Here is a 26,586-nt window from a genome sequence, read left to right as displayed (position 1 = left end):
TGAATACATAGACAAGGAATTACTTTGGTAGGAAGTACATTAGCTTATTTACAAAGAGAGAAATATTCATCTTATTTGTGGCCTAAAAACAATCTCTGGCCATACAAAATCGCTAGAACAAAGAAATACTAGAACTAAAATTAGCCATTATAAAAGATTAGGCATAATAAAATGAGCCCCTCAATGCGGAGTGAAAAAGAAATGGCTGAGAGGGGCTATAGGAAATAGGCGTATGCTAAAATTAGTGACGCAGGTGACTATAGCAAATGAATGGACATCTTGGCCAGGGAATTCAAGGCAGAGAAAGAAGTAGCCCACATATACACTAGAGATCATAAGACTGGCTGACTGGCTGGAGACAGCAACATCATCAGCCTTAAAACGAACATAGAAGAGTCAGGAAGAAGCCTAATTTCTGTTTGGGTTAATGGCAGAGAATGAGCAGAATCTAAAATATAAATTTCGAAGTTCTTAGAGCAGACATTCAAGACACAGGAGAGAATGGAAGTGTTCTGAGGTACTGTTATTTGAGGATCAGGGAAATCCCTAAATCCTGAAGAAAATAAATTCTTTGGAGTCTTACTGTATCTTCCAGATTTTTTTCAAATTCCTCCAGAAATCGAGTCATAGCAGGATCACCTTCAAAATCATTAAAATGATTATTTACCCATAATAACACAATCCGTGTTACCTGTAGAAACATGAAGGAGACAGTATAGTTATGAGAGGCATTCTTTCTGTAGAAGTATATTACAAAAGCATGCCCAAAACTGAGGGGGAACTGAGCTATATGGCTAACCCCTTCGCCCCCTATCCTGCACACAAAGGGTTCATTCTAATATGCAGGCATGGTTTGGTCTGAGTTTTTGCTTCCTTGGGTGCACAAGCAACATAGAGAGCCAAGACTGGACCCACAGTGAGAAAACACAAGCCTGTTTACTAAGCTATAAGAAGTACATAGGATGTATACCTCAGACAGTATCCTAAAATACAAGCTTCTAAAGGGCAGGCAATCATATCAAGAGCCTTTACATAGTCAAGAACATGTTTAATCAAAATTATTAACAAACCACATCTGAAACCTACTTTGTTAGAAATACTGTGAGTCTTCAAAATTGTAAAGTGGTTTGATTACTTTGTACCACAGATTAACAGAAAAATTAATGAAGTTGAACCGAATAATGTACCTAACAATGGAAATAATTTAAGTCATCTATTTTTTAAACTCTGGTAGGATACACACAAAAGCCACCATTTAAACCACTGTAAGGTATATAATTCAGTGGCATTTCGTAGTTATAGGTGTGCAACTATCACCATTACCTAGTTCCAGAACATTTTTATCACCCATTAAGGAGTCAGTCACCTCACATTCTGCCCTCTCTTCTATGTGGAATATTTCATACAAACTGTGACCTTTTGTGTCTGGCTTCTTTCACTTAGCATTACGTTTTCAAGATTGATCCATGTTGTGGCATGTACTACATTCCTTTTTATGGCTGAATTAATACTTCATTATGGCTATACCACACTTTGTTTATCCATCCATCAGTTAATAGACATTCGGGTTGTTTTCCCCTTTTGGCTATAGTCAATAGTGCTATGAATGTCGGTATATAAATTTTTGTTTGCATACCTACTTTCAGTTCTGAAAAAATACTAAGAGTAAATGCCAGGTTATATGCTAATTCTGTTTTACTCTTTGAAGAAATGCCAAACTGTTTTCCAGAGTAGCTATAACATTTTACATTACTATCAACAATGTCTGAGAATTTCATTTTCTCCAGTCACATCCTTGGCAATGCTTGTTATTTCCTTTCCTTTTTGAAAAGCCATCCTAGGGGGTGTGAAGCAGGATCTCACTGTGGTTTTTTAAAGCTTTTTTTTTTTTTTACGTTTATTTTTGGGAGAGAGAGAGAGAGAGCGCGCACGTGGAGGAGGGCAGAGAGAGGAAACACAGAACCCCCAGAAGGCTCCGCAATGTCAGCGCAGATCCCAACACACAGGGCTCAAACTCATGAAATGAGAGATCATGGCCTGAGCCGAAAGTGAGTCGGACGCCTAACAGAATGAGCCACCCAGGTGCCCCTCTGTCTGTGGTTTTAATTTGCATTTCCTTATAACGAATGATGTTAAACGTTTTTTTAAGATTCTAGTTTTTTATTTAATCTCTACCCCTAACGTGGGGATGGAACTCCTGAACCGAGATCAAGAGTTGCATGCTCCACCATCTGAACCAGCTAGGTGCTCCTTAAACATCTTTTTCATGTGTTTGCTAGCTATTTAAGTATCTGCTTTGGAAAAATCTCTATTCAAGCCCTTTATTTCTTTTGAAAGATTCTTTTTTTTTTTTTTTTTTTTTAAACATTTATTTGTTTTTGAGAGACACAGCACAAGCAGGGGGAGGAGCAGAGAGAGAATGAGACACAGAATCTGAAGCAGGTTTCAGGATCTGAGATGTCAGCACAGAGCCTGATGCGGGACTTGAACTTATGAACCGTGAGATCATGACCTGAGTGGAACTCGGACACTTAACCGACTGAGTCACCCAGGCTCCCCAAAGCCCTTTGTCTGTTTCTAAGTTGTGTTGTATCTTTGTTGTTGGACTATAAGGGTACTTTACACATTCTGGATACTAGACCCTTATCAGATAGAAGATTTGCAAATATATTCTCCCATTCCATGTGTTTCCTTTTAATTTACTGTTTTAATTTTGATGAAGTTCAATCTATGGTTTTTTTTATTGTTTATGCTCTGAATATCATATCTAAGAAACGACTGCCAAATCCAAGGTCATGATTTTTCTTTTAAGTTTTAAATGAAAAAAAGTTTTATTTTTGTAAAAATAGCACATGATCACTGCAAAAGATTTAAACAATACATAAGGATACAAAAAAGTTTAATACAGTCAATGATTTTAAATCTCTTAAGAGTTTTATAGTGTTAGCTCTCATATTTAGGTCACTAATCTACTTTGAGTTAATTCTGTATATAATGTAAGGTAAAGGTCCAATTTCATTCTTTTGCATGTAAATATCTAGTTGTCCCTCATTTATATTTTTGCTCATTCTTTATTTAGCATGCCTTTATTTCTTCAGCAACTGAAGTACCTACACATAACTCCAAAGGGTACTGGGGGGGTGGGGATGAGGGGGCAAGCCTGTAGTTCTGAACACCTTAATTTCCTAAACAAGAGAACTCTACAGTCTAGCCACATCTAATTGTTTCATTTAAAATATAACTCAGAAAGATACACCAATTATGGCCCTTCTTTTATTTTTCTTAAAATAACTAACTTCCTACCAATTTGCTGAGGTATTGCAAGTCTTCCCATTAAATGTACAAACACTCCATGAAATAAGCTAAGATTATCTACAACAGCAAACAATGTTTAATGAAAAGAAAAAAATACTCAAAGGTAGATTTAAAATAAGTCACTGCAGGGATATATTAAGGACAAACAGATTATTTTAAAATGATAAAAGTGTAAACCCCCCAAATCAACATATTGCTATTTGGGGCTTACAATCAATCTAAAGTCACTTGAAAATAATTTACTTGCTGAATAGTCTTTCTAACTATTAATCACCTTTTAAGTGTTTTATTGATCTTCATGAACAAACATTTTGATAGAGTTCAAAACACTCATGCAGCTATCATGTTTTTTGAGTTTATAGCTTTATCACAGCCTATTTCAATTTTTAACTTTTAAGGCTCATTTCCACTTTTAACATGCTGTTTGTCACAAAACTAAGTAGAGAAATGTTGTTTAGATTAAGTGAATCCTGTTATCAAAATAAGTATTTATCAATTGCAAAAGATTTTATAAATAAAATTTAAAGGTTAAAATCACTTTCATATTTATAAAACCAACCTTATCCCTTAAGCTGTCAATTTTAAACCATTCCAACAGTTTGATCCCAACATCCAAAGGACTTTGAAGAAATGTTCTGTAAGTTAGTAGGAAATCTTCTATATAAGTTGGGTCCACGATGGAATGCTCTTCTATTAAATGCATGATGAGACGTTCAGGTGTTGCCTAAAAATCCAAGGATACAAAAGATTATTAAATAAATCAATAGCTCAGGAAACAAAGAACTCTACTGAGTTCCCTTTGTAGAGTGACTTCCCTTGGTAGTCACTCTATTACACAAGTTCTCAAAGTAGAGTTTTACCCTTAAAACACTTAATACTGGGAGACGGTAGTCTTTATAGGTTGTAATCCACCAGCACCCAGAGGCTGGAAGACAGAAAAGGCAGAGGAATGAAAATATCCAAAAGCATTTACTCAGTTATAGCTGTTTTTCCTGGCATTTTACCATAGGAGGGCTTTTGAATTTCAGTGATTTACCCCTGATGTGGCCTGGGGTAAAAAAATGACAATAATGTCATTTTTCTACAACTGGTAGAAATGGGAAGATGACTGTCTTAAGGCACCAGAGAGAAGTAGTACAAGTTAAACTTGAATTAAGTAAGAAAAAAAAGAAAAAAAAAAGCTTTCCTCCAAATTTAATTATCCTTAAATCTCTTCTGCCCAGGATATAGAAACAATACACTAATTCAAGACCATGTGTTTCACTGTTTTAACTTCCTAGAAAAGAAGTTTCTTCTTCAATGGTTTCTCCATGCTAGTTCACCATCTTGAGAGGAAACACAAGTTCTATATATAGTTTTTACATTAATTCAGAGTTTTAACCACTTGCCTGTCTCCAAGTTTATAAAAAGGAATGTAAACATTCATCTGCTGCTCTGCTTTGAGCTTCTGAATCAATGTTAAAATTTATTACCTTTGCAGCCTTTTCCTAACTGTATACAGAGAACAAATATAAAAATAGATGTTAAACCAAATATAGAAAATATTGTCCATAATCCCCAATTTCAATTTGTTGCATTCATCCAAACAATGTCATCGGTCAGAAAAACTGTATGGTAAACATACATTCATACTAACAATGTTATCTAAGAGTTTATTGAAAAAAAAAAGTATGCAAATCACTTCTCTAGAACAAAGTCAAACTAAGCATCTTCATATAACCTATTTAAGGGACAAGGCAACCACAGGTCATTCCTATTCTTCTACCCTTCACAACACTCTAAGTCAAAGAGTACCAAGTTGGGTTTATCATTCGCAGGCCACTCTTAAAGTCTTTATTTTTTCTTAAAGTTTATTTCTTTATTTTGAAAGACAGCGCATGCGCGTGCACTCAAGAGGGGAAGGGGCAGAGAAAGAGACAGGCAGAGAGAGAATCCCAAGCTGGATCCATGCTGTCAGTGCAGAGTCTGCCACAGGGCTGGATCTCATGAAGCATGAGATCATGACCTGAGCCAAAATCAAGAATCAGACACTTAACCGACTGAGCCACCCAGGCACCCCTCGATTTGAAGCCTTTAAATCTGGAGGAACTGACGAACATGTTAAAGAAAGGCCATTATTCTGACTGGCTAAACACTGGGGCAGGATGCCTGCAGAGACTAAGATGCATATCAAGAACTGTTTTTTAAAGGTAAGCCCCCATAGGCATACAAAGTCACATCACCGAAGTGCTCACTAGTATTCAACAAGGTGGGATTCTGGGAGACATGGTGAGCAGAGTTGGCAGGCCAAGGAGATGACTGCCATGGTTACACCGGCAGGACAGAGGCTCGTTATGATAAATAAGTAAATACAAAAAACGTACAAGAGCCACTGACCAGAGAAGGTATTTACAAACATAAGAAGGGAAAGGATAAGCAAAACTGTGGTATCAGAACTGGGATTACTGTTATGAACTTATGATTGTTACAAATAGATAGAGACACATACAATCTTACAGATGTGAATGCAATATAGTAAATACATACATATATTTCCTAGCTCTGTCTGATCAGAGGCTCTAGAAACAATGACACCTAAGTAGCAATGAACAGAGTAGGCGCCCGTATCTTGGATTTAAAAAAAAAAAAAAAAAAGATTTTTAACTAATCTCTACATCCAATGCAGGCTCAAACTCACAACCCAGAGCCACATGCTTCAACTGACTGAGCCAGACAGGCACTCGAGACATGGTGGCTTTTAAAAGCTAATCTCGGGGCACCTGGGTGGCTCAATCAGTTAAGTATCTGACTCTTGATCTCAGCTCATGTCATGATCTCGCAGTTCGTGGGATCGAGCCCTGTGTCGGGCTCTACACTGACAGCATGAAACTTGCTGCTTGGGATTCTCTCTCTCCCTCTGCTGCTCCCCTGCTTGCACTCCCTCTCTCAAAATAAATAAACTTTTAAAAAATGTTATTCTCGACTAGTAGGATCTAGAGCTCTCCAGAGAAATGGCTGATTCCAAAGCTGGAAAAGGAAAAGCACAATATGACACTGGAGCATCTTGTTTTGCAGAGAATAAAAAAGCTGTTAAAAACCAATGGGGACATATCAAAAGAATACAGAGTCAGCCTTATGAAGTTCCCACCAAATCTGGGACAACCTGACCAATGGGTCAACAATGATGGTAACAGTACAACACACAAATCCATAGCAGTAGAAATGAATTAATGGGGAAGAGGAGAAGGTTCATTCTGACAGAAAAAATGCCAATAAATGTAGGAAAAAAAGGAAATAGCAGATCACCATTTTATTAAAAAAAATTTTATAACATGTTTATTTATGTGCTTAATATTTATTTATTTTTGAGAGACAGTCAGAGCAAGAGCTGGGAAGGGGGAGAGAGACAGAGGAAGACACAGAATCCAAAGCAGGCTCCAGGCTCTGAGCTGTGAGCACAGAGCCCAACGCTGGGCTCAAACTCATAAGCTTTGAGATCATGACCTGACCCAAACTTGGACGCTTAACAGACTGAACCACCCAGAGCCCCAAAAGAACACCACTTTAGGCATGAGTCAATGCAAGACCGGTAAATAGAGGTTTGCAGGACATACTGACACTATTCCAGAACATCTCCCATCTAAACACTTATCAATTACAAAGAACACAGTGGTGACTTTATAGTTAGGAAACTTCGCAGACAGACATCAATATGACCAGGTGATTAATGTAAACTTCACCAATGGTGGGACAGGTTGACATTACATGCTCCCTGACATGGTGCACAGAGAAGAATACATCATTTCTGTGGGATTCCTGCCAGAAAATTACGACTTGAGTCTGGGCATGAGGAAACACTGGAAAGATCCACACTGAGGGTGACCCTAAGGAATAAAAGGTCTGTATTCTTTAAAACTGCTGAGAATATGAACAGAGAAAGACTGTTCCTGGAGTGGAAAGAAGTGACATGACAACTAAATGCAACTTTGTTCAGGGATAAGATCCTGGATGAGGAAGGAAAGAGAGCCACTGTTGGGATAGTTGGTGAAAATCTAAACAGGGTCTGTAGGCTGAATGGTTGTACTTTATTAATTTTCATTTCTCAACTTGAAGGTTCTATGGTGTTTATGTAGGAGAGTATTCTTGCTTTTAGGAAATATACAAGAGAATATTCAGAGGGACGAGGCATCACATATGCAGACTGCTCTCAAATGGTTCAGAGAAAGACTGGTGAAAATGGAGAAAATGCAGTGAAATAAATGCTAATAGGTGGGGAATCTGAGGGAAGCAGCTCTCTATACTGTCTTTGCAACTGTTCTCTAAGTTTGTAATTATTTAAAAATAAAGAATTAAAAAACATGAGCCCCCATAAAAAGATAGCCTATGGCAATCCACCCATATGTTCATCTTTTCTACAATAGAAAGCTTAGATTTATCAGTTTAGAAAATGAAAACGCATTCTAGAATAGCCTGACTCCTGGGGAAAAATGCACCTGACATCAGTCCTTCACAATATTAAATAATAAGCTCAAGCATTTGTAATGAATAATAACACATTTACTAACTTTGCAACCAGGACTACGTTGCAAAATAATACGTTTTTATTTCCTCTTTCAACTACAATTTCTCTATTTTACATGTGGAGGTCTTAAAAGAGACAGGGTAGTGAAGAGGATGGGGGGGAAGGGAGGCAAGGGGCAAATGGGCAAAGGGTAGGGGAGAAAGGGAACTAGAGAAAACAATATGGGGATCAACATTCAGACTCTACAATGTACTAAGGCTTTTACCTCATTTAGCCCCAATAAAACCCTGCCATAACATTCCTGTTTTCAGATAAGAAAAATGAGTGTCAGAGAAGATAATGTCTATTTTAAAGCCATAAATAACAAGTAAGCACTCTGCATTTTCATCTAGTACTTTCATTTTCTGTTTTGTTTCTAATTATTGCTGTCTTTGGTGAAATTAACTCCCCTTATCAATTGATCATAAAATAAATTTGAAAAACTATGACTGGTATATTCTAAAATAATATCCTATCCATACTGATATTAAATGGCAATGCCATTCTTCATTAAAATGTGTAAAAACCAATGGAGAAACAAAAGAACCAACACATTTGCTTAAATTAGATTCTAGTGTTAATTATCTTGCACTACTGAAAAAGTGGTTCAAAGCCTTTTAAGCAAAATGAAAGCTACTGTCAGCAACTAATATAATAAATAATAACACCCACCTTGATTACAATGTGTCCTTTCCTGGTTCCGCTCCGATCTAGTTCACGGTGTTCATGCACCATAACAATTTCTCCCTCTTCCTCAACTTTATGGGTGTTTTTCTCCACATGATTTAAAATTCTCCAATAATCCTGCTGGGCTATGCAGACAAACTGTCCGAGAATAACATGGGGACAGTTAATGAAACTGTAGTACATAAATATATCACTATGCACCAAGGTAGAGCACAAAGGTAAGAAATCGAGTGGCATCAGTTCTTTTTTATTCAGTCCCTTTAACTCTTAATAAAAATCAAGGTGAAATAATTCATATGCAACGAGACCAAAGAAGTCAAATCCATCTGAATTGTGCTCTCAAAGAAGAAGTGAACATCTACTCTCAAAACTGACACTAGGCAAAGAAAACATGAAGCAGTAGTAAGTTAGAAACAAACAACTCAGAAGTTCCTATTTCTTTCCTTTATTTAAAAAAAAAAAAAAAAAAAAGAGAAGAACAGAAAAAGGAATAAGCTGGCTAATGTCAGATATAAATTTAACAAACCAAAATTTCGAATGTTCTCTTCTAAAAATTTATGCTTTGTTCAAATCCACAAATATTTGAGTCACACACAAAATCTAGTTTCCTTTATTAACTGTGAGCTTTTGACAACTCTCAATTCTCAAGTCAACCTATTTTATTTTGAGGAAGAAAAAACAGGCTCAGCCACTTTAAATCAACAAACAAGAGTTACAAGACTCAACAGATAACCTTACCTGACAATCATCTACTTTAGTCCTAACAACTCCATGCATATACTGCTTATCCAGAGTGGGAGTAATTCCAAAACTATTCCCCATAAAGAGATTTTCAACTTTTCCATCTGGATGAGTGATTTCTACAGTGCCGTTTAAAATAACATACCATGAGTCAAGCTACAAAGAAAAAGACAGGTTTTAAGAATCTTTTTAAAAATATAGTTACAGTTAACTTTGAAAAATAATCAACATATTGAATTTATATAATTTAAAAAAGAAAAATAGAGATCTGATTACATATTACTTTATACTCTGTCAGAAAACAGTCTATGCCCATCTACACAAACTAATAAAAGCTCATTTTAGTCTTTCTTCTTTTAGTCACCAAAAGACATCAGGGGACTTTCATAATTGACCAAACACTCAGAGAAAAATTATGTAATGGTTAAAACCACAAACCTTGAAATCTAAATCCAGACCATGCCACTAACTGGGTGAGTGACTATGGGCAAGTTATTTAACCTCTCAGAATTCCAGTTTCTCTACTTCTAAAATGGGCTTAACAACAGACCTATTAGGGCCTTTCTGTTAATTAAATGAATTTATGCATACCAAGGGCTTAGTACAGTGCCTGGCACATAGCAAGCACTCAAAAGAAAAAAAAAGTAGCTGGTAATTAATTCAGAAATTCTGATTTTTAAGGCAGAGATGACAAAACATTCAAAATTTCTCCTAATGTTAAGAAAATACTGCCTTCATTTATACAGCAACATATAATGCTCCTAGAAGACAACTCAATATGTAGTCATCAAAGAACACTTTTCTCCTTCAGTTAGGCTCTTACCAGCCTAAACTTTTAAGTGTGATTTATGGGAAATCTGGATTATTAGTTCTAAAGGAGAATCAGTAGCAATAAGAAATATTTTTTTAAGTGTGTTTCGGTTATTTCAAATATAAAATTCACTCACTATGGAATTTATGGATAACATAAATTACTTGAGGACAGGGACTGTGTCAGATTTTTCCACCACAACATTTCCTGTATCTAGAACAGTACCCAACACAAACTAGGCATACACCAAAGTTTTGCTGACAAACTGTGAAAAATTAAGAGAATACAAAAATTTGTGGAAAAGAAGAGTTCTTCAAAACTCCACTGTTTACAAAGTTGTTGCTAACAGTTTAGTTTTTCTATGTTTATATTACTTTATACTGTTGAAATACTTGTTTTGTGTTTTAGGAAAATTTAATTGTATATTCATGACAGTTTTTTTCTTGAGCATATCCTATGAGCCAGATGTTTAGAATATGGGGAGAAAGCACGTAAATGAAGCTAGAGACATAGCCTCTGCCTTCAAAGAGCTTCTATCAAATTTTACAATAACCTGAATACCACCTACATAATATTAGACCCTGTGTGAGTATAACAATTATTTAAGCATTGCTTATTATCGAATTATAGTTTAGTCATTTCTAATTTTTACTATTAGAAATATGCTGCAATGAACATCTTTTGGCATAACTCTGAGTTTTACCTTATGTACTGAGCAAAGACACTCATAATGAGTGAAATAGGATAGAACGAACCTGTTAATTCTTGAAGGCCCGTGTTAAAAATTTCTAAATGATTTTCCAGAAATATTGTTTATATTCCTATTAGCAGGATATGACAATTTTCATCAGTTGACATGTCAGCATTAATTTTTATCAGTTTGATAAGAAAAACAGTGAAGTGATTCCTAGCAGCAGTAATACCTTTCAAGTGCTCTGCATCCTTCCTCCACCCACCCAAAGTTGCCAGCCAAGCATTTCTTAACAACAACCTGCTACCACATAAATGCCTCGCCTGATAGCAGCCCACCAGGAGCCATAAGTATCAATACATTTTCCTCACCTTTTTTTTGAAGTATAACATAGAAAATGGATACAGAGAGTAATACTCAATAAATATTTTAAATAATGATATACAAATAGAATGATTAAAAATTTTTCTTAATGTCTTACAACTTAATTTGAGAAGAGCAAATTTGGTTCAATAAATGTTCTTTATTGAACATCTATTCTATGCTAGGTAAGTCTATGGCTGGGAAGTAAAAACTAAAACAAAGTAAAGCAAAATCAAAAGTAAAAACTTGTATCTTCACAAATCATAACTAAGCCAAACTCAATATTCATGTAAAAAATTGTATACATTTCAAAACTCAGGATTTACAAAAGACTAAGGAAATTAAATCATTCTAAAAATTACCTCCCACACTAAAAAATAGGTAACATTTGCTAGCCTACCTCTTGCCCATCTTCCAGAATAACAGCTCCGGCCTGCTCTACCACTTCAAAAATCATTACTGAGCAGAGTTCTCTCCTTACAGACATGGTCATGTTTGCAAAAGCAGGGAGCTGGTGCATAAACTCCAGTAACTGTTCTATTAAAAAAAAAAACAAAAACAGAAATTTTGGTATAGAGACCATCAAAGACTAAACTTTACAAATTCAGTAAAATCTAGAAGTGAATACTCAATTTTCTAATCAACTTAAGAATTTATGCTGCCAATGTACAGGAACCAAGGTACAGATGAATGCTGGCTAAAAAAAAAAAAATCAATGATTTGTTTAATAGATATATTCAAACTCACACAAAAATATAGGCAAATTGGAAGATAACCAGGATTCACAACCTCACAGAAAACCACAGATTCAAATGCAGTAATTTTCCTAGCCTGAGATGTCACTCCATGGTAGTTAAGTTAGTGATGTCCTTCAATCTAACTCATCAGTGAAAAAGTCTTTGATCTAGTTCTTATCAGGCCAGAATTAGAGAAATGTTATTAATAAATGTCAACAATTAAGTAATTAAGGATAACAAATGTGAATTCTAGTTCCAAACTGTCAAACCAACTTCAAGATAACTCTCTTTATAACCAGCAAATGCTAATGAGCCAACATTCTCTGGCACAGATATGAGAGTAATAAACATAAATATAAGGGAGAAACAAACACACAGTCAGCTAAGTGATGAAACAGAAATAACTATAAAGTGGTATCTGCCCAGATAATTGGGAGTTGATTATATTTCAATTTTTAAAAAAACTTTGCAAATAGCACAGTATACAATTCTTTATCATTAAAAATGCATTTTCAGTTTCTGCCCAGACAATGCTCATAACATGAGTCTAAACTGCAAGTTAATTAACTATGTCATTATGTCATTAGAATGGCATAGAATAACTATGTCATTATGTCATTAGAATGTCATTAGAATGGCAAGGAATATTCAAATGTAGTGATCTTTACTCACAAAGATTTATGATTATTTAGTAGCAGCATCTTCTGATTTGAATTAGTAATACGACTGCTATAGAAGGGAAATCTAGGATAAAATCTTAGTTGAATCATAACAATATATAATGACACACTAAGTGAGTCTAGGAGAGGATGGTTTCAATCCATCGACCTCTGGATGATGGGCCCAGCATGCTTCCATCCACCGCACCACTCTGTTTGCACTATAATGACACTAAGTAATCTTTGCTCTTAAAGGTAACATTAGCATTTTTAGTATTATTTAATCTCCCAAAGTAATTAGTTCTGTAAGAAATTACAAAAGAGAAAATTCATAAACTTTTATCTACAAATTACATATAAACATTTTTTTCAAGCTAGAAGTAAAAACATGACTTTTGCTAACATTTGAAATTTAAAACAAGCTAGACATCAGACACTGATGTACTGTATTTTAAATATCTCATGGACATGAAGGAGGAAATTACTTTAATGCAGTCAAGCTTTTATCAACTGGAGCAGCCACAAGGTGAGGGCTACATGGCTGTGAAATCTATCACCCCAATACTCACCAGAGTTGATTCAGATGATCTGGCTGGCTAGGCAGGTGTCCCCTTCCTCCCTGACTGCTCCATGGGCATCCCTCTGCAAGCAGTGTGCTCAGTGGAAGGATCAACTTCCCAGATAGGGGATAACTGACTGTTCTTTAGTCAAGGGTATAAGGGTATACCAAAAGCTGTACTCTCCTGCTGGAAACTCCAAACAAACTCTGCAGTTGGGGAGGCTAGACTCAAAGACAGCTCTAAACCTCTTGTTACTCACAATCTTGTGCAGTCCCCTCCCATATTGTATTAGGATTGCTTTCTGTGACACCCCTGAGGCCAAATCACAATGTGGCATCTGCCTTACTCTTCCTCTTGATTACCTGCTTTGGGGGAAGCCAAATGCCATGTTGTGGACCTCTGAGAGGCCCACCTGACAGGGAACTGAGGTCTTGTACTAAAAGCCATGCGAGTAGCCACCTTGGAAGTATATCCTCTAGCTCAGCCCAGTGAAGCCTCAGAGAACTGCAACCCTGCTGATATTCTGACTACAACTTCATGAGACACTGAGCCAGAACCACTCAGCTAGGCTGCTCCTGAATTCCTGACCCACAAAAACTATGAGAAAATAAATGTGTGTTCTTTTAAACCACTAAGCTCCAGGTAATTTGTTACGCCACAAGAGGTTAACTACATAGGAATTAAAATATAAAATTCTAATTGTGAATACATATATTTCTTACCAATGTCATCATCAGTTTTGTCAGCAGGTTCTTTCTCAAGACATTCTCGAACAAGATCGCGCCCCTGTAGTGGATCTGTTCGATCAATCTCTTCATCTTCCTCTTCCTCATCTTCAGAATCAACAGGTCCTTCTGGAAGACGTGTTAAATCTACATCTCCTACCTCACTTTCTGTAGCCTAAAGAAAGAAATCTTGATCACTTATTCATGTTGTAAAAATTTTGTCACAGCCTGAATTAATCAAAACTACCCCTCCTAACAATATAAACAACCAGGCAATACTGTGTTCTATCAAAAACAAAATGATACTTATTTGTAAAAGGTTTCACTCTTCAAAAATATGGGCTGATTGTTACATAGTATAACATCCAGGGCTCAAATCTGAGCCAGCAAGTATAAAATGGTCAGGAGATGTAAACACCACTAAATGCATTCATCACTATTTTCTAACCAACACGTGTATTTTTTAAAAGTAAAACATTTCCTAAACCAGGAAGTGCAGGAAGGAGTTTACTAACAATCATTTCATGACTATCTATTCGTCTATGCTGGGCGTTGTAAATAAGATATTCTTTTACCACAAAGATTCAGAGTTCAGTAAATAGGCAACCATGTAAATTAAGAACAGAAGTGTAAAACTGAAAAGTGCTAAAATAGACCAACTGTGAAGTACTGAACACATACTTACAATGTCCCAATACCCGTTTGGTGAACCTAACAGTATGCAAAGATGAGTTGAGATTATCCCAACCAATGTTTGAAGTACACTTATATTTACAACCTCAACTTTGGAAATATATTTGTAAATATAATGTCTCAGATATCTGTGAAGTAACTAGCAGATTTCTAAAAAAACTAAATTTAAATGTCATTCAGAGAAAACAATGATAATGTTTTACAGAAAATAAAATTATCCTGAAATGATTATTTAATACTCCTAAACATTATACTCACTTGATTCATATTAAAAATGAAAAAGCATGAATACTGAAGCAGTTACAGAAACAATGGGTTGAACATACAGGAATTTCGTAATAATAAGCATACAACAGGTATGAGTGAAGAGTATGGCATCTTCATTCAAATATTTAAGTGTCATCACCTATACTAAACATTTACTGTTTTGACTGCTCAGAGGAGCCCCTTTCTTCTGTTAGGGACTTACTGTTCCTCTCTAATTTAACCAAGAGATTCCAGTGAAGAACAATGTTCTGCCCCTGACTATGGAAGCTAAGGCAGAAAGAACTCTTGTCTTCATTTTTATAACTGGAGCTACAGGGCAGAGCATTCTTTTGTCTCTGGTTACTGCTTGGGAAGAATGTGATAACAGCTACATGGGAATGCCATTCTGTGATGAGAGAATGGAACCAATTGGCACGGAAAGGGGCAAGGGAATGAGAAGGAAGAACACTGAACAAGAGACAGACATGGAAAGATACAGAGCAACAAACCAATACAAATAGAACATGCATGATAGAGATAGCAAGAGCAAAGCAAGTGAAGCAAAGAGCACCTGTGACTGAAAGTGCTGGGGGCGGAGGAGGAGGAGCAAAGGCAAGCAAGCTGCAGGGAGCCACAGAACTAGATAGACAAGGCAGGGGCACACACCTGCAAGCAACCAGGTTCCCTGAGGCCAAAGCTGCCTCTGCTTTCTGGCTACGGAACTTTAGAGTTTAAGGGGAGATATTTCTGAATAAAATACCCTTGGAACCATTAGAACTTCCAAGCAAGTTCTAATTTCAAAAAATAAGATTTAAAATGTGTACATGCTAACATGACTTTCAAAAACCTAATTTATTTACATGTAATGATTTTAATCCAAGAAACTAGTGTGAAAAAATACTAAAGCAGTATTTTTCATACAAGTTTATTTAATTTTTCAGACTATAGAAGCTCAACCCCAGAATAGCCTTTTTCCATTTTATCAAATTTTAAGAACAATCTACCTTTGGGTTCCTAAACCACTATCTTCATCATAATTTCAAGTTTTCATCCTATGATCCGGACTATTTCAACAGTCTCCTAACCTTTTATATTATACCTGATAAAAACATAGCTCATAGCAAAAATAAGCAAGATTCAATTCACGTATGTGGATAAGAGGCAAGGTCTATTGTCATCTGTGTAAAAAGTGAAGATACCTAAAAAGAAAATTCTTAAAAAAAATTTTTTTTAATGTTCATTTTTGAAAGAGAGAAAGAGAGACAGCGAGCACGAGTGCAGAAGGGGTTGAGAGAGAGGGACACACAGAATCTGAAGCAGGCTCCAGGCACTGAGCTGTCAGCACAGAGCCTGACGCATGGCTCAAACTCACAAACTGTAAGATCATGACCTGAGCCAAAGACTGACGCTTAAATGACTGAGCCACCCAGGCGCCCCTTAAAAAGAAAATTCTTAAGGGAGAATGGAAGTCAAGGGTACAGTTTGTGAGAAGGGTGCTTTTAAGGATATGTGCAAAGTAAAGAATATAACCTATATTTACAATTGTCTTAACTGTACTTTTTCGAAAGTAGAATAAAAAGAAAAAGAATGAATAATATCATTTAACAGAGATTAAACTGATAAAATGTTACAAGTATACCAGAAGGATGAGGCAAAGTAAGAATTAAAAATAAAAAAGGAAGAGAAGTCAAAAACATGCTAGAATCTTACAAAAGAATTTTCTTCTTCTTACAAAAGAATCTTGTATTTTTTTAAAATTATTATTTTTTTAACGTTTATTTATTTTTGAGACAGAGAGAGACAGAGCATGAACGGGGGAGGGGCAGAGAGAGAGGGAGACACAGAATCGGAAGCAGACTCCAGGCTCTGAGCCATCAGCCCAGAGCCTGACACGGGGCTCGAACTCACGGACTGCGAGATCGTGACTTGAGCTGAAGTTGGACGCTTAACCAACTGAGCCATCCAGGCGCCCCAAGAATCGTGTAATTTAAAAATAAGTACATAAAACAAGCTATGGAGAATCCAAGGTCTAATTCTTTGACTAAGCAAAGGGAAGTTAGGTTTTTTAAGTTAGGTCATTTTAGATAAAATGACCATCAGGAGTGGAAGTCATTGCATGATACTTCTGAGGATGCAGGCCTTGGAAACAGTTTAATTCTCTAATAACTAGGTGAGAATTTTAAATATGTATTACTCAAAATGTCCAACATATAACAAAAACTTACAAGAAAGAAGAAGGAGGAGGGAATGTAATACATAACCAAGAGAAAAATCAATCAATATAAAGAGACCCAGGAATGAGAGAGATGGAATTAGGAGACATCAACTTCCAACATTGTAAGTAAGTTTTAAGATATAAAAGGAAATACAAATGTTAAGTAGGGTGAAAATGGGAAATCTAAATAAATGTAAATTCTAAGAAGAGTAAACTTGAAAAGAGGCAATAAAGGGCACCTGGTTGGCTCAGTTGGTTGAGCAGCTCAGGTTGTGGTCTCACGGTTCCCGAGTTCAAGCCCTACATTGGGCTTGTTGCTGTCTGGGCAGAACCTGCTTTGGGATCCTTCGTCTCCCTCTCTCTTTGTCCCTCCCCTGTTTGCACTCTTGCTCTCTCAAAAATAAACATTTATTTAAAAAAAGGGGGGGGTCCAATAAAAACTACCCCAACTGAAGCAAAGAACAGAGCCATAAAGAAAATTTACCAGAGTCCAAGAGACTAATAAAATCATTATCAAAAGTTGTTACAAAAAATGTAGGTCAACAGATATGCCAAATTTGTTAAGGCAGGGTACACAGAAAATCAGAGCCCTGGCCTTTCAACTACTTTATCCTAGCACCTGGAATACAGCAGAACCTCAAGAAGATAATGACAAGTAAGTTATGTGTAGTGGGGAAAAAAGTATATTGGTAAAAGAGCTAAGAGAACAAGTTTAGGGGCACCTGGGTGGCTTAGCTGGGTAAGCCTCTGACTTTTGATTTCAGCTGAGGTCATGATCTCAAGGTTCCTGAGTTAGAGCCCTGCAGCAGGCTCTGTATTAACAGTGTAGAGCCTGATTGGGATTATCTCTCACTCCCTTGCACTCTCTCTGTCCCTCCCCTGCTCATGTATGCACTCTCTCTCAAAATAAATAAACATTAAAAAAAAGAAAAAAAAGTTCATTAAACTTCTGTTTTTCCGTTCCTGCAGTGTAAATGTGTCTCTGTGTATATGTGTAAATAGAAGTTGGTGAGGCTAACAGTCTGAGGAGATTTTCTGATGACTTTGCCTTCCCCAAATAAACCACCAGAGGATATCCTTTTCCTGTTTGCATCTAGATAAAGAATGAGGGGAACTACAGGTTGGAACGAAAAGTTATACAGACTTAACAAAAACCACGTTTTCAATTTCAGAGCCAATATTAAGCCAGAACCTTAAATTTTCAGCGCTTCTCTTTGCTGCATTCTCATTGTGAGTACTTCATTCTATCTTTTTCATGGACCACTCAGTCCTTGTTTCCTGTCTCTCTGGTTAGCGGAAGAAGCCTGTGAAATTGATCCTTCACAGTAACGCTGTCTGGAAGAGCCCATTCCATAATCTCTACAATAGGTCAGGCAGGTCAAGGAAAGACTCCTTTGCCCTAGATAATCAAGCTTTAGTCAGTAGTGATCCTCTGCATTTTCCCTGGAAACAATATTGGTTTCTACTTTCAAGTGTAATTCAGCTAAAAAAAAAAAAAAAAAAAATCCAGATTACTTCCTAAGTGCCAAAAGTGTGCTTAACTCATCAGGGAATACACACGAAATAAACTCTGCCTCCACAAATTTTCCACTCATGACCCACAGAAAAACTGCTGTGGGGTTCCAAGATCTGAGAGACCATGTGAAAATGTCATCTAGGTGAAGTGGCAGGTAGAAGAGCATAACCAAAACACAGGGCTAGGAAAAAACAAACATGTTCAGGGAATAACATATGTATTTGTTGTGAACCAGAATCTAGAATGTTCAAGTGGGGAATAGTGGAACATAAAGCCAGACTTGCAGACTGCGGTTAGAAGTCAAAGACTAAGACTGTGAATACAAATCTGAAATGAAATGAAGAGTATAAATCAGATAATGGTGAAACACTTAAGCTTTTATTGTTTTTTAAATTTTTTTAAATGTTTATTTATTTCTGAGCAAAAGAGACAGAACATGAGTGGGAGAGGGGCAGAGAGAGAGGGAGAGACGAATTGGCACCAGGTTTCAGGTTCTGAGCTATCAGCACAGAGCCTGATGCAGGGCTTGAACTCTTGAGTCGTGAGATCATGACCTGAGTTGAATTTGGACGCTTAACTGACTGAGCCACCCAGGCACCCTGAAGCACTGAAGCTTTTAGAATATACAAGTAGGGGCGCCTGGGTGGCTCAGTTGGTAAGCATCTAACTTCGGCTCAGGTCATGATCTCATTGTTCGTGGGTTTGAGCCTTGTGTCATGCTCTGCAATAACAGTGTGCAGCCTTCCTGGGGTTCTCTCTCTCTGCCCTTCCCTAACTCTCGCTTTCTCTTTCTCAAAATAAATAAACTTAAAAAAAAAACTAAATAAATAAAATAGAGGAGTAAAGTCATACTATTTTTAGAATTTATTTCACATGGGAGTTTATAAAATGTGAGTAGTCAAAGATAAATGAGATTATGACTAGGACACACATTTTTATTATTATTATTTTTTTAACGTTTATTTATTTTTGAGACAGAGAGAGACAGAGCATGAACGGGGGAGGGTGAGAGAGAGGGAGACACAGAATCCGAAACAGGCTCCAGGCTCTGAGCTGTCAGCACAGAGCCCGACGCGGGGCTCAAACCCACAGACCGCGAGATCATGACCTGAGCCGAGGTCGGCCGCTCAACCGACTGAGCCACCCAGGCGCCCCAGGACACACATTTTTAACGGGAATATTAAAGCAAAAGAAAGCACGTGGTATGGCAAAGCTAGGTCAATGTCCAATGACCATCCCAGTGGCAATGGGGTGCCCCAGTTCTGGAGAGACTGGCAGTAGAGTCATGAAATAAGGACTCATGCTACCATAGAGAGAGTAATTGAAGCAGTGGGATTTTTAGGACCATGTTGACTTCCTGCAGAAAAACTAAGAAAGATAGATAGGTGATGAACGTGTGCCTGAGGTTTCTAAAAAAGAAGTTAACGAAAAGACAAGTGCTTTATTTCACAATATTCCAGCTCTTGCTGGTATAAACAGACTGAAATAAATAGAAAAAGGAAATCTAGAAAGAAGCATTCCTTATTTGAGTATTCTATGAAGATACATAAAATATTTATTCCAAGAACAATTTAACATCTTAATGTATAAGCTTACCTACATTTTAAGCTTATCTGATTAGAAGCATATTCATATCAAAATGGTAACTTGCATTTTCCCCAGACTGTGGTAAATGCTTTATTTTAAAGTTTCCTTGAGAGCCAAGGACTGTTATATTTAAACCAGAAAACATGAAAACTCTTAAGAAGGAAATGCATAGGAGCACAGCCACATATGTGGCCATATAAAATGGTGTTAACAATGATCTTGTTAAGAAGTGCTGTTCAAATGTCTCTCTTCTCTCTTCTCCTCAAATCTCCAAATTAAAAATATGTGCATTAAAAAAAAAAAAAAAAAAAATACCTGGGGCACCTGGATGGCTCAGTCAGTTGTTCATCGGTCTTAAGCTCAGGTCATGATCTCAAGTTCCCTGAGTTCAAGCCCCACTTCGGGCTCTGTGCTGACAGCTCAGAGACTGGAACCTGCTTCAGATTCTGGGTCTCCCTCTCTCTCTACCCCTCCGCCTCTCACACTCTGTCTCTCACTCTCAAAAATAAATAAACATTAAAAAAAAAAAACTTGCATTACGTCACAACGCTTGCTTATACTGTTAGAAGCCATGACTAGGTTAAGTGTTCACTTTTAAAATCTTTCAAGTGCCAAAATTTAGATAACCAGACTACCTCAATTATTGCTGGCCAATGTATACATACACAGACAACATAGCCTGTAACTTAACGGTGTATTCACAGCTTGAATGGTACTCCAAACAAGGACTGAGGTCAAGAAAAGACTAAGGTTCACTACTGAATTTAACTCTAAGCACTCTTCTTCCCTTTGTTTTAGTCTGAGGATCTGATTGGATACACACACACAAATTGGTTGTTATTTACCTTATCTGTGTTTTAATTGTAGGTCTAGAAATTCTGCATTTGGGGGTAACATTTTATCAATCTAATATTCTGTACTTATTCCTTTTATTCTCTAGTATTTAACTTTAATCTTTTTCAAAATTTTATTCAACTTTTTAAAAACTGTACACTCTATTTACATCCTTCATAAAATGTGTTAGAGAAATACTAATGTTCACAGAGAAAAAAGGTAAGAAAAACCTAGCTAACAATAAAAACTACTCGCAAACCTACCACTAATAGAAAACATTATTACCATTTGGTCCTCTTTCATTCAGATTTACATTGCATGTATAACATATATACAACATATGTAATTATGTATTTAAGTATATTTATTTTAACATAGTGGTTTCTTCTGTTTTTATCTTTGTTTTTAACATAAACTGTTTCTATCCACTGGCTATTCTCTTAAAGGAAGTCCTCAAATTTGAGGATGTTTACCTTCTTTGGCCACTCTTAAAAAGATTTTATCTTAACTTTTTACATATTTGACTTTGGTATTGTAATTTTCTCCTTTCAATATCTGAATTCCTGTTTTAGTTCTAGATTTCATTGTTTTTTTGTTTTTGTCTGTTTACTCTTCCTAAATTCATTAAAACCTACTTTTATCTTACTGTTTACTTTCTATGTTTAATTGCATCATCTTTTAAACTGTACATCTCCGAAAAAAAATAAACTATGACTCCATTCATGTGACCTCCTAGAAGATGTGTATAGGCAGAAAACAGACTGGTGGTTGCCAGTGGCTGGGGATCAGAAGGGAATGACTACAAAGGGGCAGAGACTACTGTCTGAGGTGATGGAAACGTTCTACGTCTTCACGTAGGCTCTACTATGGGGGTTAAATTTTATATAACACATAACATCAAACATACATGTCAGTTAACATCAAACATATACAAACACAATTAACGATGTAGGAAACAGAATGAATATGACTTGGTGCTGAAAGTTATGATTTTTTTTTTTTAAATGCCTATTTATTTATTCTTGAGAGAGAGGTAGAGAGCAAGCAGGGGAGGGCCAGAGGGAAAGGGAGACAGAAGCCAAAGTAGACTCCACAACCTCAGCATGAAGCCCGATGTGGAGCTTGAACTCACAAACTGTGAGATCATGACCTGAGCTGAAACCAACAGTCAGATGCTTAACTGACTGAGACACCCAGGTGCCCCTAAATGTTATGATCAAGGGACAAGAGCCAATGATAACTTTCAGGTTTCAGGGATGGTGCCTTCCTCACTTTGTAATGGAGGGAGTCCTTTCACATGCAGGACAGCTGGCAAGGATACTTGCCCACAGTTTATCCACGTTAAAATTAATCTTATAAAAGGTAGAATGAGCTGTATAGAGTGCCCCTGAGCAAGGAAAACATACAGGAGGGTGGAGCAGGGCAACCACATACAAGGGCCTAACAGTACAGCAGAAGACCTCCAACTACACAAGTAGGGTGCTCCAGTCTCAGACTCAGGTAGGCAAACCAGTAGGTAGACATTCTGTAGATACAAGTGCAATGTTTCAGGAGCTCCTCCAGGATCCTGCCAAAGATATAGGACTCTGCTGTGTATAGTTCATCTTCTAGTGTGTAGTAAAGCATGGACCTCTCCAAAAGACCCTGATCTCTATCTGGGCACTATCCTTTTGTCCTTTCTCTCACAACCATCTAGGGCTCTGTTCCTTGCTCCAAAAAGTTGGTAACATCTGGTTTAGAAATGGATATACTTGGGTTGCCTGGGTGGCTAGTTGGTTCAGCATCCGCCTCTTGATTTGGGCTCAGGTCATAATCTCACAGGTTGATCAGTTCGAGTCCCACATCGGGCTCCTCACACTGACAGTGCAGGGCTTGCTTGGAATTCTCCCTCTCTCCCTCCTTCTCAGCCCCTCCTGCACATGCTCTCTCTCTCAAAATGAATGCATAAACTTAAAAAAAAAAAACAAAAAAAAAACGGATACATTAGTGAGATCAGGTACCTATAGTTTGACAACATCACATGTCTGCTATATGATTTCTCTTAGCAAGGTCCAGACATTCTCACTTATCCTATAAAAAATCTATAGCCACATCCTTGAAATTCATTAATCCATGGTAAGTCTTCTCCGGGAAAAACAAAGAAGCCATAAAAGCTATACAGCTCTACTTTGACTTTTAGGTGTGCAACAACTTTTTTTTTTTTTTTTTCTTGAGAGAGAGTGAGCAGGCAAAGGCAAGAGGAAGAAGGAGGGAGGGAGGAAGGAGAGAAAGAGTGCATGTGCATGAGAGAGACAAAGAGAGAGAAAATCTCAACCAGGCTCCATGATCAGCACAGAGCTCAATGTGGGGCTTGAACCCACGATCATGGGATCATAACCTTAGCCAAAATCTAGAGTCTTGGATGTTCAACTGACCGAGCCACCCAGGCACCCCTAGGTGTGCAAGACCTCTTATTTCTTCCACATGATACTTCCTTTGGGGAAAGCCAGAATCCATGGAGCACACTATGAGTGTCTCCAGAGCCGCTGCATTTTTTAACTGGACTTTTTAAAAATCCCTTGTTCTGTGTACTACACAATGGTAATGAGAGAGAATTCCTTGTACTGTCTACTATAAAATTGTAAACAGGGACATATACATGGCTAAAGCAATGACCTTTGTGGAGAAAAGCTATGCATAATCCAAAAATAGAGCTTCTTTTCCATTTTGTCTCTGCCTATAAGCTTCCCATAAAAGAGAAATGTTGGGGCACCTGGATGGCTCAATCAGTTAAGTGTCTGACTTTGACTCAGGTCATGATCTCATGGTCCGTGAGTTCTAGCCCTACATCGGGCTCTGTGCTGACAGTTCAGAGCCTGGAGCCTGCTTCATATTCTGTATCTCCCTCTCTTGCTCAAAAATAAACAAACATTTAAAAAAAAATTTTAAAAAAAGAGAGAGAAATGCTTATTTCCCTAAAATATCTGAATCTGCGTAACTCAGTAGAACTATAATGTCTATAACGTTTTCCTCAGACAACAATGATTTCATTTCAAAAGACCAGTAATACATGGTAGCCACTTGCCATATGTGACAATTGGTCACTTGAACAGTGACTAGTCTGAACTGAGATGCACAGTAAGGTTATATTAAAGGTTATATTAAATTCTGGCTTTGAAAGACTGTCACATCCCCATGCTGCGCATGTACGCTATGCTCCGCTGCGTGGTACCTTGGAGCCAGCGGCACCAGAGCCTGGGCTGGCAGACCCTTGCTGCTCCATCTTGCTGCCTGGCCTGTTGCAGGATTGGCAATGCAGGCACTAAGAATGTTGCAGCCCAAGAGGCTCTAGAAAGTTGGTTGTGGATTCAGGTCACTGGGCAGCAAATGCACCACTTCAACCAGCTTCCCAACAATCAGCTCAAAGCCAAGCTCCACAGAAAATCACAACTCCTCTGTGGCACTGCCCGGTTACCATGGAACCACTAGCCACAACAAACCTAGGAGAACACCCCCCAAAACTCCACCTGGAACTCCACTAGTAACTGGCAGCCCAGAAAGGTGAGCTTTCTGTGTGATGGAGCAAGCCTCTAACATTCAGCGAGGTAGTTTACAACCCTACCTTAGCCTTCACTTCCTGCTTGACTGAATAAAGCCTGATGGTCAGCCAAAGTTTATTTATTTTTGGAAGGACAGATTATTTACAGTTCTCTACTCTGCCATTTTTGCTGATATCCTATCCTTATTGTTTAAACAAGTGGCGTTTACCTCTTTAATTACTTGTGCTAGAAGCATCCTAAATAACCCAGAATCACATTTGTGAAGTCATCTTGAAAAGTCCACTACTTCTCTAAAATCCAACACTAAACAACCTCTAAGTTGTATATCAAATACTATCACTGTTAATAAAAATCACCTAGTAAATTAACTTTATCATATTAATTTCTACATGTACAGGTTTACTTTAAATTTATATTAAAATAAATTTAAGAATTCGGGCTACTGAAGACAGGATAAAAAATTAAGTAACCCCTAATTTTTAAACACTGATTATGTGTGAAATGATAATACTTGGACATATTGTGCTAAATGAAATATATGATTCAAATTAATTTTACCTGTTTCCTTTTACATTTTTAATGGGGCTACTAAAAATTTAAGAAAGCCTTTACAATAAAAAGCAACTCTACACCTAGAACTTAAAAAAAAAAAAATATAGCAACTCTTATTTTCTTCAAGACTACTTATAAAAAACTTAGTCAATTACAGTAAAATTCAGCCTTTTTATAAATTTAAGTTCAGCTGTTTCAAGAACTATTTTTTAACAAAGCAAGGATTATATATTATTATGAATTCCCCTGGATAAAAGTAATGAAAAAGAACATTACATTGGGGCACCTGGGTGGCTCAGTGAGTTAAGCATCAAACTCTTGATTTCAGATCAGGTCATGGTCTTAGAGTTTGTGACACTGAGCCCCACATCACGGCCTTGTGCTGACAGTGAAGAGCCTGCTTGGCAGCTTGGGATTCTTGGTCTCCCTTTCTCTCTGCCCCTCCCTCACTTGTGCTCTCCCTCTCTCTCAAAATAAATATATAAAAACTTAAAAAAAAAAAAAAACCATTATATCCATACACTGCTGAACCGTATTTAATCACTCTCAAATGATAGATCACTTCTTTAATTAGGCTTACAATTTTGAAACAATATAGCAGATTTTCCCAAAGACCTTCTGCCTGAATTTCATACCCTACTTAAAAGATAAGTGATCACCCAAAGCACAACCATGGGATATTTGGCAAAATAAAAAAGCCGTATGTACAGCACACAAACTCCTAAGATATTACCTGGTAGATATCAGATAAACTGCTGCTCCCAGAGTCACTGGCGATACTACAACCAGACTGACTAGAAGACACGTGAGTCACCTGTGGATGAGGGTTGTCTGTGATGTGCATCTTGGTAAGATCGGCTGGAAGCTGAAGAAGAAAAATAATTTAATATATTCTGAACATATATAACCATAGAATTGTTCAATCACTATGCTGTACATCTGAAACTAATATAACACTGTTAACTATATTGGAATTAAAATAAGAAACAATAAAAAAATTAAATAAGAACTTGTCAAGAATTCTTGACATACTGTAATTTCTGCAACAAAGTTTGGTTTTATGTACATTACTGTGCAACCCCATTTCTAACCCAAATTCCCCACTTTTAGGAAAAATCTTCGGAAATAATAAGAACCAAATTAGTACTATGACACTGTTAGTCAAGCCTAGACAGGAATTCACTGTGTAGATTCCAGAAGAGATTACCATTAGTAATGGTATTTCAGAGGAAAAACTTTGCCCCTCTTCTGTTTCAAATAAAACTATCAGCTACTGCCACCCTAAAGTGTTAACAATGTGAACACACACACACACACACACACACACACACACACACACACACACACACTAACACAAAATAGTCATTAGTATGAAAAAAAAAAAAAAAGAGCAGTATCTTGGGTTAAAGTACAGCATCTGGCAGCAAGACTTAATAGTTGACTGCATTCCAAATTTCAAAAATTTTATACCCTCTTTTCACATAATATTGTACCAATTTGTAGTTGGTCCCTAAAAAGTTTGTTAGTAATCATGATTTAATGAATGTCTATGCTAGGTGCAAGGATACAAGAGAC

General features: G+C 37.1%; 1 protein-coding gene across 10 annotated transcripts in view; it reads right to left on the bottom strand.

Moving 5' to 3' along the window:
* RAPGEF6 (Rap guanine nucleotide exchange factor 6) overlaps positions 1–26,586 on the bottom strand; it is a 187,576-nt gene that overhangs the window by 71,288 nt on the left and 89,702 nt on the right. For all 10 annotated transcript variants that reach the window (XM_019422096.2, XM_019422082.2, XM_019422091.2 and 7 more), the window contains 7 exons: positions 25,745–25,876; positions 13,827–14,004; positions 11,549–11,685; positions 9,281–9,439; positions 8,528–8,680; positions 3,875–4,039; positions 584–691 (listed from right to left, as the gene is read on the bottom strand). In XM_019422096.2, coding sequence (XP_019277641.1) covers positions 584–691; positions 3,875–4,039; positions 8,528–8,680; positions 9,281–9,439; positions 11,549–11,685; positions 13,827–14,004; positions 25,745–25,876 — 1,032 coding nt within the window. The remainder of the gene's footprint in view (positions 1–583; positions 692–3,874; positions 4,040–8,527; positions 8,681–9,280; positions 9,440–11,548; positions 11,686–13,826; positions 14,005–25,744; positions 25,877–26,586) is intronic.

The sequence above is a fragment of the Panthera pardus genome, unplaced genomic scaffold (genome assembly GCF_024362965.1).
Source record: "Panthera pardus isolate Hobbes unplaced genomic scaffold, ASM2436296v1 HiC_scaffold_2, whole genome shotgun sequence".
NCBI lineage: Eukaryota > Metazoa > Chordata > Mammalia > Carnivora > Felidae > Panthera > Panthera pardus.
The sequence above is the reverse complement of the archived record's forward strand: the minus strand, read 5'-3'. Positions and strand labels throughout refer to the sequence as shown.